Source organism: Xyrauchen texanus, chromosome 25, assembly GCF_025860055.1.
Source record: "Xyrauchen texanus isolate HMW12.3.18 chromosome 25, RBS_HiC_50CHRs, whole genome shotgun sequence".
Classification (NCBI taxonomy): domain Eukaryota; kingdom Metazoa; phylum Chordata; class Actinopteri; order Cypriniformes; family Catostomidae; genus Xyrauchen; species Xyrauchen texanus.
The window spans coordinates 36,903,122-36,923,185 of NC_068300.1; the positions used below are offsets into that span (position 1 = coordinate 36,903,122).

Below are 20,064 nucleotides of genomic sequence, written 5' to 3' on the forward strand. Positions count from 1 at the left end.
CTAAGTAAATATTGGTATGCAATTAATTGTGATTCATTTAATTAATTAATCAGCATATCATGTAATTATTGTGATCAAATATTTGATCTGGTTGACAGCCCTAATTTAAAGATAATATAAGATTCTTTGCAGCAATAACTACCCAGTGTGACGCCACAGAAATACAAGCTGAGCGTATAACACCATCGGTGGTCACATTTGTGGTTGGTTAGGATAAAAACTCATAAAAACACACTTACATAATAAATGAATGTAATAGAGCACAACAGTGCCTGCACACTTGTTCAGCAGTCTTGCGGATATATTTCCCATTGATTTCTTCCAAAGGGATTTCATAAAATCCTTCATAAAACAGTTCTTAGCCATGAAACAAAGCAACCAGCTCTGATGTGAATCACAACATTACAAACTTAGATTTAAAGCAAAAAAGGTACATAAAGACAAAGGTACAAGACTGTGTACTTACTGTCTTTAATCAGGGAATGCACTACAATCCATTGAAGCACTGCAAATGATGTAATCGAATGAAAAACGAAGGAACAATATAAAACTATAGATTTAAAGTTGCTTATAAGTACAGAAACATTCAATTTAGATTTTATTGCAAAACATTCCAATTTTGCAAATGTACAAGTAGGCCTACTTAAAGAGTGTGGAGAGACCGACTGGATTGAGTCTTTCACAGTGGATCACGTGAGGGGGCGGTCACTGTAGAACTTGTTTAGTGTTCGATCAGAGTGGTAAAACAGTCTGAAGAACAAGACTCTGACAGAAAACCACATCACTGCCTACATCTCCCACAGGAGCGAGGGAGTGCATGGAGAGAGGCACAAATTGGAGACAAAGCGATTGCGTGCTCCGGTTCTCTCTGTGCAGATGAGATTTCACATCAGGCAGCTGCTGTATTTCGCCCTAGGGCTGAGATGAGACGACAGTGAGTGAGACAGCAGGGTAAAGGAGACGTCCCGCTCGAGTCTGTGTGATTCTGCATTGGCTGCATTGATCAGCTGCAGTGTAAACAGAGTTCAGAAGCACAACTCAACCCCAGAGCTTACACAAACAGGAAATGAGAACATTATTATGAACATGTATGCAAAGAAAGTGAAGGGAAGGATGATATGAGAAAGAAAACAGAGAGGCTGTGGTGCAGTGGTTAGTACCAACGCTTTTAATGTCTTGGGACATGCTATTCTAATAAAAGAAGAAACAACAACAACAGAAGGTTTGAGCCATGGTGTAGTGGTTAACACACATACTATGGGCACACTGAGCCTTGGTGCTCAAGCAGGAAATGCAGGTTTGAATCCGCCCTGTGACGTGTCACTTCCTATCATCCTCTACTATAGTTTTGAATAAAAATGAAGCAAACCTAAAAAACAATAATACTTTTATATAAAACAAATCTAATCCTCAAAATAATAATGCTAATTCTGTATTATATTATATAAATAAATTGACTGCGTCCCACTAATATAGTATTATAAAATATTAATTATAAAAAGTAAAATTATTAAAGTAATTTTTTTGCACACCTTGTTCATTCACTAAAATGTTTTAGTAAAAATATATGAAGGTAAATGATATAGTTTCAAGTGATTATGTATAATTGTAAATAAAATAAAATATAAAAGTGCATATAAATGAATGGTTAGATCTCACTCTCCAAGCTTTTATATTTTAAAATAGTTTTATATTAAATGGCTTTAATACATGGAATATATTAGGCTAAAATGGCTGTTTGGATGAAATGATGGTACCTCTGATTAAAAAAAAAAAAAAAAAATGTGAACCATTTCTGAACAAATACATTACAATTGAGATACTGTATATCGAATATCGCCAATAGGCTGAAAAATATGGAGATACAGTTTTTTGGTTGCAATATCCACTAGCCCTAGTTACAAAAGCATTAAAGATGGTACATGTGGATCACTGTAAAAGATCAACATTGCCACTATTAAAAACCAAATTACAGAGCTCTAAAAATAATGTTTTCACAAGTTTTAATTCCATTGTTGATATCAGAATGGGCATTTGCATTAGTAAAAATATATTCAAAAATAAAACATAAAAATTCTCGATACATTTTAATAAGTGGAATTTCAACTAGTTAGAAACTAATTATAGATATCTGTATTAGTTAATTACAGATTATTGTGAAATACAGTAACAGATATGGGTCAAAATTCTATTTTTGATATCAAGAATGGGTATTCATGCAAGTAATGGCATAACGTTTTATATAAAAAATGTTTAATGTATAATTATTTATTAGACAAATTAGCATTTTCACCAGTAGTAATTCCATAGCTGAATTCAAATATTAGCATTTTAATTATAGATTTCTATCATTTATATCCTGCATGTGATTAAATGTCTAAAAGGCTTGCGAAAGCAGCAGCAACTTGTCCCGATTATGTCCAATCCACCCATCTCAACAATAAACTCCATGACCAAATCCCATTCCCACAATAACTTCCTGTCACTCTCCACTACAGCACTGAATAAAAATAAACATTTTCCACGACAAAACAACAAATAATAATAATAATAGTTGGGCTGTGGTGCAGCAGCTAGTGTACATTCAGACTCATTCTAACATGCAGGTTTGTAGGTTTCTGTCATCCTCTACAACAGCTGTTGAATATGAATGAGGCTAACCCCCCCAATTTAAATAATTAAATAATTAATTAAATAAAACAGAGCGAACTGGTTTTTAGCTGTTTTTAGCATTCAATTAAACCCAACAGATAATGCCATTACACACAATCCATCACAACATTTGTGATGAAAACACACCAAATATTCCCTCTCTCTATCTCACACATGCACAAACACACACAAGTAAATATATGATGTTATAGAGTGTGCTAATGCATTAGGTACAGAGATAAACAAGGTGTTAGCAGGAGGCGAGGAGGAATGGAATTAGTTCCGTCTACTTAGAGCGAGCAGAAGAAAGACAGAGAAAGAGAGCGACGGGGGAGGAGAAAGAGACAGTGACAGCTACAGAATTAATTTGATTTATGAGTGCTATTAATACGATTATTTTAACACAACTATTCAAACTGTAAGCAAACACAAACTCAGCAACCACACAGCAGTAAAGTCACAAACGGTTTCATCCAATCACTTTGTCCTAAAAAAAATGACCATCGTCTGACAATCTTTATCAACGTCAGTGTTGCAATGCTGATGCAACAGAGTGCAACCACACAAACGCACACAAAGACACACAAAGACACACTTTTCAGAGGCAAACTCTCAGAGACCGGCCAATTCACCAGACAGCGTTTGAGAAAGAAGAGGCTGGTTCTTCATTATTGAAGTCTTTTAGGGTTGCAGGTGAGCGTGTTGGATTACTCCATCGGCACCATCGCTGCGTTCATGGGAATATCATGTGACAAATGTAGTGTTTTGTAACGGTAGAGAACTACACTTGGGAAAATGCTAGATACTAGACAAGCTACAAAGCTACTAAAATAACTAGTTACGCTACAGAAAAATGTAGTTATGTTATTAGCGTTGCTACTTTTAGTTACTTTTTAATTTTAGTTTACCCCGAACACTGTTGGGAACATTTGAGGACAGCGATTCATAAATAGATCAATTCTAAAAATCTAAAGGGTTTCTTTTAGGGGTCAGGTTAGGATGTGTGTTAGGTTTAGATTTATATAAAACAATATAAGTCTATGGTATGTCTTCATTTAGATGTTATGATGTGTATGTGTGTGTGTAAATGTGCAATGTCTCGTGTTCTTCATAGGAACTTGCAGTGTGTGTTTGTCACCCACTCAAGTGCTGTAAGGCTTTTCAAAGAACATTTAAGCATCCGACTTTGCCTCATCACTGCATTGTGTTGCTGAAAGTAACACACTTCCCAAGCGACAAGTTCTCAAGTGTCACCGCTAACACAAACACACATGTACATGTATGTAAGAGCGAATGTGTGTTGCAGCGGCAGCTGGTGAAAGTTCATTTCTTTGATCAAGATCAGAGTCCAATTCATCTCATAGCCCTGCCGCCCCCGTCCATATCTATCTGTTCATTTCTTTTATCAGGCAGATAAATGAAACCTCAGACTCTCCATGACACTGCTGTATTCACACAGTCCAGCACTGTTTCCATCTTCATATCAGGGAAAACAGGATTTGGCTTTGAAAGTTGCTTGTACGGCTGGAGTCTTTCAGGCATATACATTTTACATCAATTTTCATCCTCCTTATGACTATAGAGGGACATATCAAATCGAGAAAACTTTCATATTCACATTCATCAACATTCACTCAAACTCAAAACTTTCTCTCCAGTCCAGCCATAACGTTTATTGAAACTAAACTGCAAAAAAGGTCTCGTTAAGAAATCACCACGGTTATAACAACTCAACCGCCCACATTTATACATCTATACCTATAGAGCGGAACAGCTCCTGACAACGCAGTCTTGTTTCAGCAGTCTTGGTTCATTGGCAGCAGTCATTTTCTCTTTAGGAATTTCATAAATCCTTCATTAAAGAGTTCCAAGCTATGAACCAACCCAACCAGCTCAGAGGTAAACAACAACAATACAAACTTTGATTTGAAGCAAAAAGGTATTGGAAATCGGACAAAGGGAATGAACTACAATAACACGAAGCATTAAGAATGGTGTAAGGACAATAGAAAGGATGGTAACATATAAAACTATTGATTCAAAGTAGTTTGTAGTAAGTATAGAACAATATTGTTGAAGGTTACCGGAAAAATTGCGTCATTCAGTGTCATGGAAGTGGGTAGAAATGCCACAGTTCAAATGTTCAAAGTGAGCGCACATTGACTGATTCAATCACAATGAAGATGAATTTATTATAGAACACTTAAAATGTTATAAAATACCAAATGTGTTTGAAATGAACAGGGAATCGAGCACCCTTTTCTGAAGTGGTTAATTTGAATAAGCATTATCTTAATTTGTTACTCAAAAAAGCATCTTGTTGTCTCAAAAGTATTTGCATAATTTGACAAATTGTGCACTATAATTTTTATAATAATAATAATAGCTTGTGCCCAGGTGTGTACACTATATTACTATACCCCCCCCCATATTCAAAACCACCATCTTTTGTTATTTCTTTTCACTCAAATAATGTAGCACGTACAGCAGGAACGTAATTTGCCGGTTATGTAAATACGCCTGTAAGCTCCTAATATGTACAGCTTAATTCTGTGATGTGGGTAAGGATGGGGTGGGGCAGGACTGACAAGAATTTTAGAACATACAAAATGGGTCATGAACCAAAACGTCTATGGTTAATTATGGTTACATTTTCAGTTCTTTACACAAATAACGAGCTAAATTACAAAATATAGGCATTACATTTATGGTAAAGGCTCCAAACTATAGGTAAAAGCATCTATGGTTTAAACACTCACATGCTTCCAGTGGCTGAGCTGCTGTCTGTTGGCAGAGATCCATTTGAACGCTCCATCTGTGCCAACCTGAAGAGACACAGAATGATCAATAAAGCAGTATTCCGTTGTTTATTAGCATAGAAAGGATGCAGGGTATAGATTTTTGTTCTCCTAGGCTGTGAGCATGCCGAGTATGTTTATTCATGTGTTGAGAGAGAGATGAATGAGAACAAAAAATAAATACAAAAATCAACCTCGTCTCAAAGAATGACTGAGACTTCCACTACATTTGAACTATGAGTTTTATGTGACGTGCTCTACGTTTCACTGCAGACTCAAGGTGAAATTAACACTAGAAGCATTATAACAACTGTGTGTTTTATTCACTTTCACATAAATTATGACTACACCGGCTGATTATGAGTTTATAAAAATGTATTTTTCACACTATTACTCACACACTGCTATGTTATGATATCAAAACACATTTACTCTAACGCATAATTTGAAAAACATTTACTAATTAAAACAATGGCACCATTTCACTCGCTTTTGGCGCCCTCCACTGGACATTACCCTGCGAAACTGCAGCGAAACGTGTAAAGAAACACATCATTTTGTTTTGCAAAAATGTTGCAACCGTCACATAACTTTAATCAGATCAGGCTGTAAAAAATATAAACTGACATATGAACCCTGGAGTAGCCAAGACGGCTGGACAGCACTAATCAAAGCTCAATACAAAGAGAATTCACTAAACAGTTATGGCACTTTTGTTTTTCACAAACCACCAACAATCTAGACTTATAATGTGCATGACGCAGTGCTATACCAGCTCAATAGTGCCTGGTAAAACCTTTCAGAGCAAACAGGCCTTTATAATACGTTGCATCTTATTTGGAAATGTCATCAATTGCATTATAAGCGCACATTTTGGGCATGTTTTTGCACCATTATCTGATTTGAATAATTCCTTAAGGGAACTGGGTGCTACAACAATGCAGACAGCATATGTAAAATAAATAATAATATCAGCAGATGTAATTCCCTCTTAGTGAATTTCCAATAACCCAAATAAATAACCCTGCACAAAATATATTGTGTAAGGAGCTTTACTTTCACAGCACACACAAATTCTCTCAGGACAGAAGACTGCGATGCATTAATGTCCCGCCATCTCAGAGTTCCTATAATAGCATACAGGCCTCAGTAGAAGTCTATAATCACAATCCTATAATAACTGTGCATGCTCGTGCCCGCGACATTGAGAGTACTCTAGCTGACAGTGAAAATCCATTTTCAAGTCTTTAAGGGTAGAAGGTCAGTGGATGCAATTGGTGCATTTGCGCCTGCATGGTATGTTCTTTTCTTTGTGTATGTGTAAATTGAATTGAAACACACCTAATGTACTCTATGTAGCAGCAGATTAAATTGGCTTTGGCAGAGATTCAGAGGTCTAACAGGGCATGTGTGCATTTATACCGCTCATCTGTCACCAGTCGTGCATTTTTATTGTTGCAGAATTGTATTCTGGCAGTGTGAGTACAGCTGATCTTATGCTGCATTAGCAATGTCTGAATCACTGTAATTATGAGATGGCAACTCAGAGATTCCACTCAAAAGCTGATCCAACAACAGAAATGATTAATTTCTATGGCAACGACCAATATGTGTGGCTTTGTTTGTAACAACTAAACATTTAATTACTGCATTAAATTACCTTTACAGCAGGTAACAGTGGCTATAATAAAATGACATGAATCTTGAGATGATATTTTATTATGATATGAGATGAACTTAAAATAAATTTTTACTTTGAATCAGTAATAATTTTTTAAAATAAATATTGTTTCTCTAAAGAACATGCAGCAGGTAAACACTGGCTATAATAAAATTACATATCAAACTAGAGATAGACCGATTATCACTTTGACCGATATTTTTACAGATATTCACTCTTTTTTATGTTTAATCATTTATTGGTTCTTTAATTGAAACCTGTAAAGAACAGAACAAAGAAAGTTCAGCAGGAAACACTAGTTATAATAAAATGACATATCAAACTAGATCGACCGATTATCGGTTAGACCGATATTTTTACAGATATTCACTCTTTTTTATGTTTAATCATTTATTGGTTCTTTAAATCAAACCTGCAAAGAACAGAACAAAGAATGTGCAGCAGGAAACACTGGCTATAATAAAATTATATCTCAAACTAGAGATCCACCGATTATCACTTTGACCGATATTTTTACAGATTTTCACTCTTTTTTACTTTTAATCGGTTATCAGTTCTTTAATATCAAGTCTCTAAATATCAGATCACAGTGCTGCAGGAAACACTGGCTATAATAAAATTACATATCAAACTAGAGATCGACCAATTATAGGTTTGATGGATATTTTTAAAAAATATTCCCTATTTTTTACTTAATTGGTATTTGGTTCCGAAGTATCGGGTCTCTAAAGAATAGCACCTAACAATGCCATTACACCACTGTTGATCATTCAACAGGAAGCAACATGTTAACAGGTAAAGTAACTTGCTTATGTAATGTATTGTATATTCAGTATAATGTATTGTAAATAAAGATGAAAACAAATCTGTGGGCATTTAGATCACCAACCAACTTTGGATAAATATAATGACATAATTAATAATAATAATAAAAATAATATGAATAATGAATGTAGTATTTTTATTGTTGCAGTCTAATGATTTTTTAGTTATTGTGTCAAAAACTAGAAATAAATCATTTATAAAAGTCATGTAAACATCAAAACAATCTGTATCCAAATCAGTCGCAAAAACAATATATACCTTTAACTGTTGATGCCGCAGAAATGTTTGTAATTTTACATGTCACAACGGTCAAGAGAAATTGCAGCTTACATTCATTTCAGAGTTATCGGCTGGTAACGAGTTCAACAAAGACTTGAACCATTTCCACATGTAGAAAACTAGTAATTACAGTAATTCCAACATGATGTGAAGGCAGCATTACATCAATGCTGTTAGTGTGTACTTTAATGTTGGCAGTGACGTGTACCTGCTGGCGTACTGCTCAATCCGTGAGTGTGTGTCGTCATGAGGGAGTTGAGGAGATGGGGACAGCCTATAAACAAAAAACAAAACATAAACAAAAACAGACTAAAAAGAATCAAGAAAAAACACTATTCTAAACAGCAAATGACATGTTTAATGATCTACAGTGAAGACTGAGTTATTAGGACAGACGAAACGAGGAAGTAGGTTAGATGAAAAAAAAAATAAAACAGAAGGGGTAGTGAGGGGGTGGGGGTCGTGCAAGTGGATCTGTCATTCCATGTGTTCAGTGACGTGCACGGCATGCTGTACCGAGGAAGACGAGGAGGAAGAGGAAGGACTGATGTAGATACTCACTCATACTGCTCCGGACACATGCTGATCAGAGTGACCGGACTGCAAGGAGGAGAACAGAAAATAAAAAACAGAGGAAGGGGGGGAAGAGTTGGGGGGGGGCAATTTTTTAGGGTCAAAGGATACACAATGATCAGAGCCACACGCAAGGGTGTGGAGGTTTACAGGTAGAAATACCCCTCAAGGACTGTAGGGGCTGCAGAGAATATTAGAGGAATGTTGTAACAGAAATATGCAGTTGCACACAGCCTGTAGGGATCTGTAGAATGATAAGGTGAAACAGTCTTTCATGTAGCCTACACAATGTATTTTCAGTTACAAGTATGTCTTTTATGATTTATAATATTTATGAATTATAAATTATTATAATTTCAAATCATTCAGTTTTTGCAGTTGAACTAATTTCATACACAAACCTGAAAAATATTTTAATTCTTGGAGCAAAACATTTGTAACGTGTGTTTTTGCATCCTGTGCAATGAGCTCTAAAACACCCGTCCTATGTTGTGATACCTGTGCCTTGCAGCCCACTTCAGTAATATGTTATAATGCCCCCTTGTGGTCTCCCAATGCTATTATGCCAGATATTCAACAGAAGTCCAACTGAGTGAATTGGAAAGCATGCAAATTAGGCTTCTAAATTATATGTTGGCTAATGTTAATATATCGATGCCTCAAAAATATATTGCTAAAATAAGGTGCCGATCGATATTTTATGACATGCCTAATGTTTGCCATTTTTATTTTCATTGAACACAAAAGAAAATACCTCATTCACTTTCATTGTATTGAAAAGAGCAGTGTCACAATTCTCAATTCTATGAAAAAATAAAATGATATGGTTTTGGAATGACATAAGTGTAAATATTGATAGAATTTTCATTTTTAGGTGAACTATTCCTTTGATCTTAAACAGCATTTCATATTAACCTGATCCATAACATACACACTGGTATCAAAAATAAAAACAACTGCTATGATGAGGACAAATTACGCTGATTTTATCCTTCATAGAACAGTAGATTCCCAGAACCAGTTAATTTCTCTCTTTTCAATAAATGCATGTTGTTGAAATTCATCAAATTCCCTGCAAAAATTACCTTTTTATTCCCTTAACAATAACACAAGCTGTTTTTGCCAAGAGCACTCTCCAAAGAAAGGAGGATGATAACATACGCTCTGATCTAAAAGTGATCAGAAAGTTTTAGCAAACTAAATATAAAACCAGTATCAATGTACAGTCCAGACACAGAGAAATACTTACTGTACAGAATGGTAAATGGTCTGCACTTATATAGCGCCTTTTTAACCTTATCGGTATTCAAAGTGCTTTACACTGTGACACATTCACCCTTTCATACACGCATTCATACACCAATGGTGGCAGAGCTGCCATGCAAGATGCTAGCCTGCCATTGGCAGCAACTTGGTGTTCAGTGTCTTGCCCAAGGATACTTCGGCATGTGGAGTCATGAGAGCCGGGAATTGAACCGCCAACCCTGCGATTAGTGGATAACTTGCTCTACCACCTGAGCCACAGCCGCCCCACTCACACACATGCATGCATGAATGACATTTAGCCTCAAAACTAAAAAGATCAGATTTAAAATACAATCTTCCATTTACTTTCATTCCATTTTAGCATCTTTTCAAATGAAAATTGCAGCTAACTGCACACAGCGCAAGGCGCAAAGATCAAACACTCTTTTGACTGGACAGGGATGAGGGTGACCTGTTAAAGAACCCCGGTGAACATCAGTTCTTTCTTAAAGGTGAGGAAAAGTGACATTTTTCTTCTAATGGGGTGATGCAGGAGACCATAATACCAGTATGAGAAATACAAGGTTAGATCATTTCATGTTTGGCTTTTTCAGCATATGAATACAGACAGCATTTAGTTTTATGGTCTGTAAGTCACACCACAGGACAGAGGCATTTTGATCTTCTCAGACCGAACAGCTTTGTCAGATGATGTGGAGACAAGGGGTGTAGGATGAGACTTTCAGCCACAATGGCAGAGATTGTCTTACAAACAGCACCAAACATATGGTTACTGTAGTTAGTAAAACCACTGTTCATTTTCATAAAGGATAAATGCTAATGGTTAAATGCTACATGGATAAAGCTATTGCGAGGTAATTCAAAAAAGTCGAACATTGTACACTTGAAGACCAGGAATGTATATTAAGAAGGTAAAAAGGGTCAATTTTAATTTCATTTTGACTTTAAGGAAGACATGAGGGAAATCCAGCTGAATACAGAGAGAATGAAAGAGGGTGGATGAGGAATAATTATAAACTGTGTCAACTCCAACACAGTTCAGTTATCTCAACAGTTAAATTGCCCCGTCTGGTGTACCAGTATGTACAGAGTGCTGGACTCAAAGTAATGAGGGATTCTGTAAATGAGTGCTGACAGAGTGAACAAACGCAAGCTCTCCAATGAAAGACAGTCAATGTCCCCTGGCGCTACTGAATTTCCAGAAAACCAAGCACTGTATGGCTTCATTTTGCTCTTGGAAAAAAAGGCTGCCACAAATAGGAACTGGATTTTACTCCTGCGATTGCATACTGCAACATGTCCATTCAGAACCCAAAAATTAAACTTTACACAAAGCAGTTTGATATCACAGAGCGCTCTGATCAGCTGAATGTCACGCTAACATGGACTGACAGGAATCCTGTGCGGAGCAGGCAGAAATTTCGGCTCTGCTCTTGGGGATTTATAATCAGCACCAACTGAAGAAATGGATAAACTTCAGTTCCTTGTCATGTAGCAAAAGCTTCTTTCCAAAGCGACTCAAATCCATGAAGTTTAGAGAACGGTCACACTCAAGGAAGCAGAAGTGCCTTAAGGGTCGAATTTAGTAGTGGGTAGTTATAAGACTGGAGTGGAAATTGCGTAACTCTCCATTTTCAAGAATTGGCCACACTTGGGATTTAATCAATAGCCAATTTAGCCTTTGGAGGCCTACGGTATAGCCAGCTGGTCTTAATCATAAAATAAACCCTGAACGGGTGAGCAGGCTATCGATACAAATCTTATTACACAGCTATTTACCAAATAAAATTTAGCATGTGAGAGCTCTCAAAGGTGAACTTGACCTTCAACCTCCATGTCGCAAAGTCTCAAATAAATATGGTTTAATGGTATAAGGAAAATACTGGCCATCCAGACTTTGATATCATTAATACACAGAATTGGGAAATGTCATCTGCTTTGGGGGAAATACGAAGCTTAATGGTTTCCAGATAATGATAATGCAAATTGAAATGACTGTAATTGCAGATCTTATACACACATAGGAACATTTATTCTGGTTTAAGATGCTTACGTTTCCATGTTGTCTCCTTCTAGGACCGTCTGGACGGGCAGGTAACCCAGGCGTGGGTGCTTGGCAAAATATTTCTTAGAGCGAAACTTGTTTTTTAACACTTTGGTAAAATCTCGCATGTCTTCTCCTGAGGTGGTCTGAAAATTAGGCAGAGAAAGAGATGATGGATTAGAGAGGTTGTGAATTTTCTTTATTCCCAATTGCTCAAAGCGATTTAAATACATCAAAGGCTGAGAGCCAACTATCCCTAATCTCTGAAACACATTGGATAATTAGTGGTGTTTGCAAAGCCAAGCATCACTATTAATATTATTCATTTACATTACATTTACATTTATGCATTTGGCAGACGCTTTTATCCAAAGCGACTTAGTGCAATTATTACAGGGACAACCCCCCCGGAGCAACCTGGAGTTAAGTGCCTTGCTCAAGGACACAATGGTGGTGGCCATGGGGTTAGAACCAGCAACCATCTGATTAACAGCCCTGTGCTTTAGCCACTACGCCACCACCACCATTATTCATACATATGGTTAGGGATTTGAACAAACCCCTCACACCAAGTATTACACTTTTAACATGTAACTTGCCTTGCACCGTTTGACGTGAAATGATATCTTAAACATGGTTTGTGGAGAAAGGTGTCTCATTACTTTTCTAGCAATCTGACCCAATATTTCCAAACCCCCCCTAATGACTTGCATATAAAGAAGGGAACTGAGTTATATATAGAGAGTAGAATATTACAGAAAATTCCCAGAAAATTCCTAACGACTACCTAGCTGAGTTGGAAAGTAACTAATTACAACTACTCTTGTTACAGTACTTGAGTACATTTTTCAACTTTTACTTGAGTTGAAGTATTCAACTTCGCTAAAATAATTATTCAACATAATTACAAAATACAAAAAGAATACATAATATTTCAGATTTTTTGGGAAGAAGAAAGTTATAAGCACTAAATCTGTTTGTAAACTAAAACGCGCTGTGTGCGGCATGCCGGAAGCCTGCAGAGCACAGCATCATGAGCACAGCAGCTCGCATAAACTGCCGCCGGTGTCCTCTCTTCTCTAGCTTCTTCAAGACTTTTTGCCCTGTCACTATGCAAGAACTGCATTACTGTGATTTTCTGCATATTTCATTTTATTCTGGAAAAAAGCCGTTCATTCAGGTATGATGGAACCGTCTGAACACGTTTAACCACTGATCAAACTTCACTTGTTTTTAAGATAGGTAAAGTTTTAAGTGTGTCAAACATTAACACAATGTAGCTTCACATATATGTGTGGATATCTTGTTCACTTGCTACTATGTCTAAAAAACAAAAATACCTTAAAAAGATACAATACCAATAGTGTTGGAAATTAAAGGGGACTCTGGGCAAAAATGGACAAAAATATCCCTGAAATTCAAAATATGGGGGCAAAAAATGACCATGCAACGTGATCTCATGTTTTATTAATAATATCTGAAATAGTTACAATAACATACATTGCAATCTTCTTTTGATTTTTCACTGAACATTAATTTTTTTTCCCACCGCACGGTTGTTCGCACCATCGCATGTGGCTCTCATTCTATCAATCTGCATCAGTTCAGTATTGTACACCCACTTTAAATTCTGTAACCGTTTGCCCCTCTTGCTCAAAATAAACTGTCCTAGCGGGTAACACTCTTGCTCAAGGTGCTGTACGGTACTTCCCTGTCCTGTGCTGCTGTTTATCTGTCTGAAAAGCCTCACCCGCTAGAGGCCAAATGTGCGTAAGTGATGGTGTTGTATAGAGAAGATATGAGAAATCTCAAAACTTAATGTAACATAATGATATAATTTACTTAATAATAAAACCTCAATATGTTAAATAACCATAATATGAATTCATACTTTATTATTACAAATGTAATACATATACAGAAGAACCACTTTTAGTGTTTGAATCAATCATATCTCTCACTAAACACTGTGTAAATGTATTATTTTATTCAGCTGGCATGTAGGAGTTGATAACAGTTTGCTTAATAATCTCATTCCATATCTGGATAATTGCTGCAATATCATAGAGCATACATTTCCTCCTCTATGATATTGAATTACATTAGTTTTGCACAGTATGTTAACTTAATAGCCAAAATACTTGGACATACGGTACTTGAATGAGAATAAACCTGAAATAGGAATGTGTTTCAGTCACAATGCACATTATGTTGGTTAGACACAATTTAGAATGTTACAATTGGCTATTTCTATTTAAATAATGTTGCATTTTTTTAAATTTCTGTTTGACTAAGAATCCTCTTGCAGCAATGCAGGTCTTTGGCATTTAGAAGCTGCTAGTTTAGGACCTGTAAGGAGTATGTTTTTCAAACTAGAGACTGTGATTTACTTGTCTGTTTGTTGTACATCTGGGCCATCCACTTCCCTCTCTATCCTGGTTAGAAATTATTTTTCAAAACAGTAAGGCATGGAATAGCCTTCATCTCTCCAAAACAATAGACTTCAGTGAAAAATAGAATTTCAGGAGAAATATGTTTCTTTTTGCCTATTTTTAAAACCAAAATTTGACTTGCAAGTGTAAATCAACTTGTAAGAACTCAAAACCCACATGGGGAAAAACACACTGTATTGTGATTTCTGCATGTTAGCACATCCATTGCTAATAATAATTGTTCTAATAATAAGACAATTTCTTGAGTACCAAATTAGCACTTTAGAATGATTTTGTAAGGAATAGGTGACACAGTACATGTTTGCCATCATGGGTTAAAAAAATTGAATAAATATCACATAAAACAATTATTTCAAACCATAATAATAATAATTAGCAATTCATGATTTTGACAGTAATTTAATATACAGTATCCTTGGTGAAAAGAACCATAAGTTTCTTTCAAGAATAATTTTTTTTTTGTGTTCTTAATATGGAAGTGCATATACTACTACACTGGTGGCTAAAAGTTTGGAATAATGTACAGATTTAGCTGTTTCTGAAGGAAATTGGTACTTTAATTCACAATTGAAACAAAGTATAGTCAGGACAATACTGATGTTAAAACGGCACCATCACTATTTGAAAGTTAATTTTTTATCAAATCTAGAAAGCAGCATCACTCCAACACCTTATCCTTGAGTAATCATGCTAATTTGCTAATTTGGTTCTAGAAAATCACTTGTCATTATATCAAACACTGCTGAAAGATATTTGGTTCATTAAATGACGCTAAACATTGTCTTTGTTTTTGTGTTGCAACAGTATGCAATAGACTGGCATGTCTTAAGCTCAATATTAGGCCAAAAATTGCAAAAAAGAAACAACTTTCTCTAGAAACTCGTCAGTTAATCATTGTTTTGAGGAATGAAGGCTATACAATGCTTTATATTGCCAAAAAAACGAATATTTCATTCAATGGTGTACACTAAAGTCTTCAAAGACAAAGCACAACTGCCTCTAACAAGGACAGAAAGAGATGTGGAAGGCCAGATGTACAACTCAACAAGAGGATAAGTACATCAGAGTCTTTAGTTTGAGAAATAGACACCTCACATGTCCTCAGCTGACAGCTTCATTGAATTCTACCCGCTAAACACCAGTTTCATGTACAACACTAAAGAGAAGACTCAGGGGTGCAGGCCTTGTGGGAAGAATTGTAATTTGTAATTGATTTGTAAATAATCAATGTCCTGAATATACATTTTGTTCAGTTGAGATTATATATATATATATATATATATAAATCAGTGTATATATTATACAATTTTCATGAAGTAACTTTTCATGTAGTTCTTCGGCAAGCTACTTATTTACTCTTACTTGAGTCATAATATTTCTTAGTACTTCTACTTGTACTCAAATGAATTATTTCTTCAGTAGCAGTACTTTTACTTGAGTCAAATAATCAAATAAAATCAGTACTTTTTCTACAACTGCTACCAAGACCACCGTAGCAATCACCTAGCAATGTGCTAAAACCACTCAATTTAGCAACTCAATAGCAACCCCCTCCCATCACCATGCTAGTTTGATGATACATACATACACATTTGTTTGACTATATTGGTGAGGACATTTCATAAATTCAATGTTTTTTAAACTGAGCCAATTATATTTTCTATACACTAAACCAACGCCTAAACGTACCCACACACAAACCTGTTAATCTTAGTGGATTTGAAGACAAACACGATTTGGCTGATTTATGAGCCTTTTCAACAAGTGAAGAAATGCTGGCACTAACAAGAATAGCCAAAGCGGTAAACTCGTCTCTTGTAAGGCTTCTGATTTACTAACAGAAGGGAATTTGCTAAAGGTTTTCTATATATCTCTGACCTAAAAACACAACTTTTCACTCTTTTATTTTTAGAAGAGAATAAAATGAATAGCAGGGGAGTTCACTGAAACGAGCAACACACACACACACACATGTAAGTACACACACTATAATGACAGCATGTAGAGCTAGTGAGACAATCAGAAGACCTTTTGCTCTATCTCACACACAATCATGTCCCCACAGACCCAATACTGATCCGTTTTTTCCCCTCAATTTTCTACTGAGCTGAGAGGTGTTTCAGTCTGGTACACACATGCCAATCCAGGCTTTTTTTGTCTGCACACAAAGTATACCTTATCTACATGTATTCACTGTGAAAATCTTATCTCTTCTGCTGACTGGGACACCAACTGAAAACAAGGATCTAAACAGTCCATGCATTCCAGACAACTTCTGTCTATCCTGTTTATCTGGACCAAACCTGAAAAATACATTGTTTTAGCCTGCTTTCAGCTTAAAAAAGCCAAATTAACTCATTATTAATAATATTATTACTTTTCATTTCCTATTATAGAGCGCAACATTGCCCACCCACTTTTTCAGCCGTCTGGGTTCCGGAAGTATTTTCCCCATTCATTTCTTCCATAGACTTTTTATAAAAACCTTAATAATTGTAAGCCATGAACCAAACCAACCAGCTCCGAGAAGAATCACAACATCACAAACTTTGTTTTGTGGCAAAAAATATATGAAAATCGAACATCAGTACAAAGGTACAAGACATTTACAAGAGTGTACTAACTACAATCCCATGAAGCATTGTGAATGATGTCATTGAATAAAAAAGGATGGGAATATAAAACTATTGATTTTAGGTTGTTGATTATAAGTATAGAAACAATATATTTTATATTACAGTTTATTTACGTGTATTTTGTGATTAGCTTACGGTACGTCTGTCTTTGAAGGTTTATAAGTTATTGTTTCAATTCATCTATGGGATAAATGAATGTGATTTTTACTTCTGGAACCAGATGGTTGCACACCAGACGATGGCTCTCTGGAATACTTCATTGTGACTAGTAAACATATGGCATTACGTATTTATATAAACACCGTTAAATTGCATAATTGACTGTTGTCCCAGGCAACAAATTTTTCCTACACACCTGGGTGATTGTCACCAATCCCGAAAGCTATTAAGAGTTTTTACATTGTGATACTTTTGTGCTTTTTTCAGTTGCTTAAAAACATATTAATGGCTAAAGTCTGATAACACTGTATTCAGCACAAACTGGGCTACAATAATATGTGAGCAACATGCATGTACAGGTTTGTATTTTTGAGAAAATAACGTTTATGCATGTTTTTTTGTTTTTTTTAAACTAACATTTTAAGTCACTGAAATAAGGCCATATAACACATACTAAACATTTGACCACAAGACTTTTGAGCACTTGTTTTCTCACTGGAGAGTTTCTGCTACAAAATGATGTGAAAACCATCCTGATCACTCATTCATTCAAAACAATATAGTATTTAAACTTTTGTAAGACAATTTTAGTGTTGAAAGCTCATATGCGAGGAGGCGTGAACTATCATGAATATGGAGGTCAATTACACCTGAGAAGACAAAAGACCCTCCCCTGGGCCCATCAATGAGGGATAGAGAATGAATGTGAGGAGACTTAATGATCCAAATCAAGTTTTAAGTTAAAAGAAGAAATCTGACTATACATTTTCTTTACATTAAGACTTTACTTCATTTTAGAACTACACTACCATTAAAAGAAGTCTCTTCTGCTCACCAAGACTGGATTTATTTGATCCAAAATACAGAAACAACATTGATATTCTGAACTCTTTTTACAATTTAAAAGAACAGTTTTCTATTTAAATATATTGTAAAAGGCCATTTGTGATCAAAGCTGAATTTTATATAATAGATAAAATATAATCTAAAAATTCATATAATTTTTAAAACATATTACATACCATATTTATATTATACAGCATACAATTTAAATACCTGCTTTAGCCTAAACAGCATTTAAATGGAACTAAAACTTGCTTATTAGGAGTCATATTTCAAATACTCTGTCAATACTCTGAATCCTGGCTGGCAAGTCTGGAAACAGTCCCACTAGTAAAATATGTACGTTTATATAAAATAACATGTCAGCTAATGAAAACTAATTTACTTACTCATCTGAAATTGTATCCTAGGCTGGATCAAGTCTCTCTTCAAAATACAAACGTTCATCGGAGTCCCGCTCCTCTTCTGAGGAAAACGTTAACTCATCCTTACATCCAGGAGTTTATAAAACACACAGAAAAGTTGAGTTGTGTTGTGTTTACATTAAATCTCTGAACACAGTCGGGGGCGTGTACATTTGCGTTGATCGTCTCAGCACATTAGCGTATGAATGGCGTGCTCTGCTGGTGGGTGGGATCAAATTACAGATAATTAGATAGCCTAGTAAAAACTGTACATCACTTTGTTTCAAACAGATTACATTGCAGGAGAATATTTGTTTTAAATCTGAAGACATTTTAAGCTTTCTTTAGACATATGTTTCATGTTTGTGTGATAAGTATTCGCAGAGTTTCAGTTCATTTTAGTGACGTGTTTCAGAAATATGCTCGTGAACACAGAGACTGCTGAAAGCTTACCCTTTTTATTTTCTTTATTTTACAAAAGCACAAGATTTTGTTGTTATTGTGAGTGTACATAAATAAAAGTAGACCCATTATAGTCTCTAATGATGTCTTACACTTATCTGTATGCCCCAAAATGACGGAGAATTTTAAGTTGTTTCTGCTGTAATGACGAAAATATCCAGCAGGACGCGCCCTAGAGGGTTAATAACAGTTCCACATATTTTAGCCCCCAATTATCATTACCGCATTGCGTAAAATGATTATGTTGCCATTATGATATTCTCACTACTGCAACATATAAAATGGTAGGTTATTTCAATAATTACACATAATAGTACTTTACCCTATTCATTTTTGCTCATTTTGATAAAAACTGTAAAGCCTGACATATGAAAAAAAAAAAGTTTTATATTAAGCTGTTTTTTTTTGTATCATTAGACAAACTATAAAAATAAATCGTACAATTTTGTTTTTGTTTTTTTTATAATCATATTAGATACATTAAGCTTTAAAGGTCATTATAGAGGCTCAGAAATTAATTTTTGTGTCTGACATTTTTATTTAAGTTTTTCTTAGCCCATATATGCTACAGTGGTATATCTTAGGGTATTATTAGAGGACTCCCTGGCCTTTTCACAGATACCAAATGTGTGAGAGTTTGGCCATGACAACTTCCTGTCTTTGGTTTAGAAATATGGATTGAAATGTATCAGTTCATTTCAGCACATCAAATACAATTAAAATACAATATCGTTTAAAAAAAAAAAAGAAAAAAGAAATATATCCTATCATTTTATGCTCTAAACACTATATTGACTTTTAAAAATGGGAAATTGTAAAACCTTTTTCACTGGGTCACAGGAACCTATGGTAAGATGACAACATAATAGTTTGTAATGTAGAATAATGAGATCTTAATAATGACAGAGAATATCTGTATATGTATATTCACACTTTAAATATATCTTATAAAATGTATTTGAAGCCTGTTGTATCATATTTGATACATG

The 20,064-nt window shown here is 35.3% G+C and overlaps 1 protein-coding gene across 8 annotated transcripts in view; it reads right to left on the reverse strand.

The window, feature by feature from the left end:
* Window positions 1–20,064, reverse strand: part of LOC127618368 (utrophin-like) — a 269,333-nt gene that overhangs the window by 20,241 nt on the left and 229,028 nt on the right. For 7 of the 8 annotated variants that reach the window (XM_052090761.1, XM_052090757.1, XM_052090758.1 and 4 more), the window contains 4 exons: window positions 12,128–12,264; window positions 8,797–8,835; window positions 8,444–8,509; window positions 5,412–5,477 (listed from right to left, as the gene is read on the reverse strand). In XM_052090761.1, the coding sequence (XP_051946721.1) occupies window positions 5,412–5,477; window positions 8,444–8,509; window positions 8,797–8,835; window positions 12,128–12,264 (308 nt within the window). The remainder of the gene's footprint in view (window positions 1–5,411; window positions 5,478–8,443; window positions 8,510–8,796; window positions 8,836–12,127; window positions 12,265–20,064) is intronic. The other variant, XM_052090759.1, reaches the window with a different exon arrangement.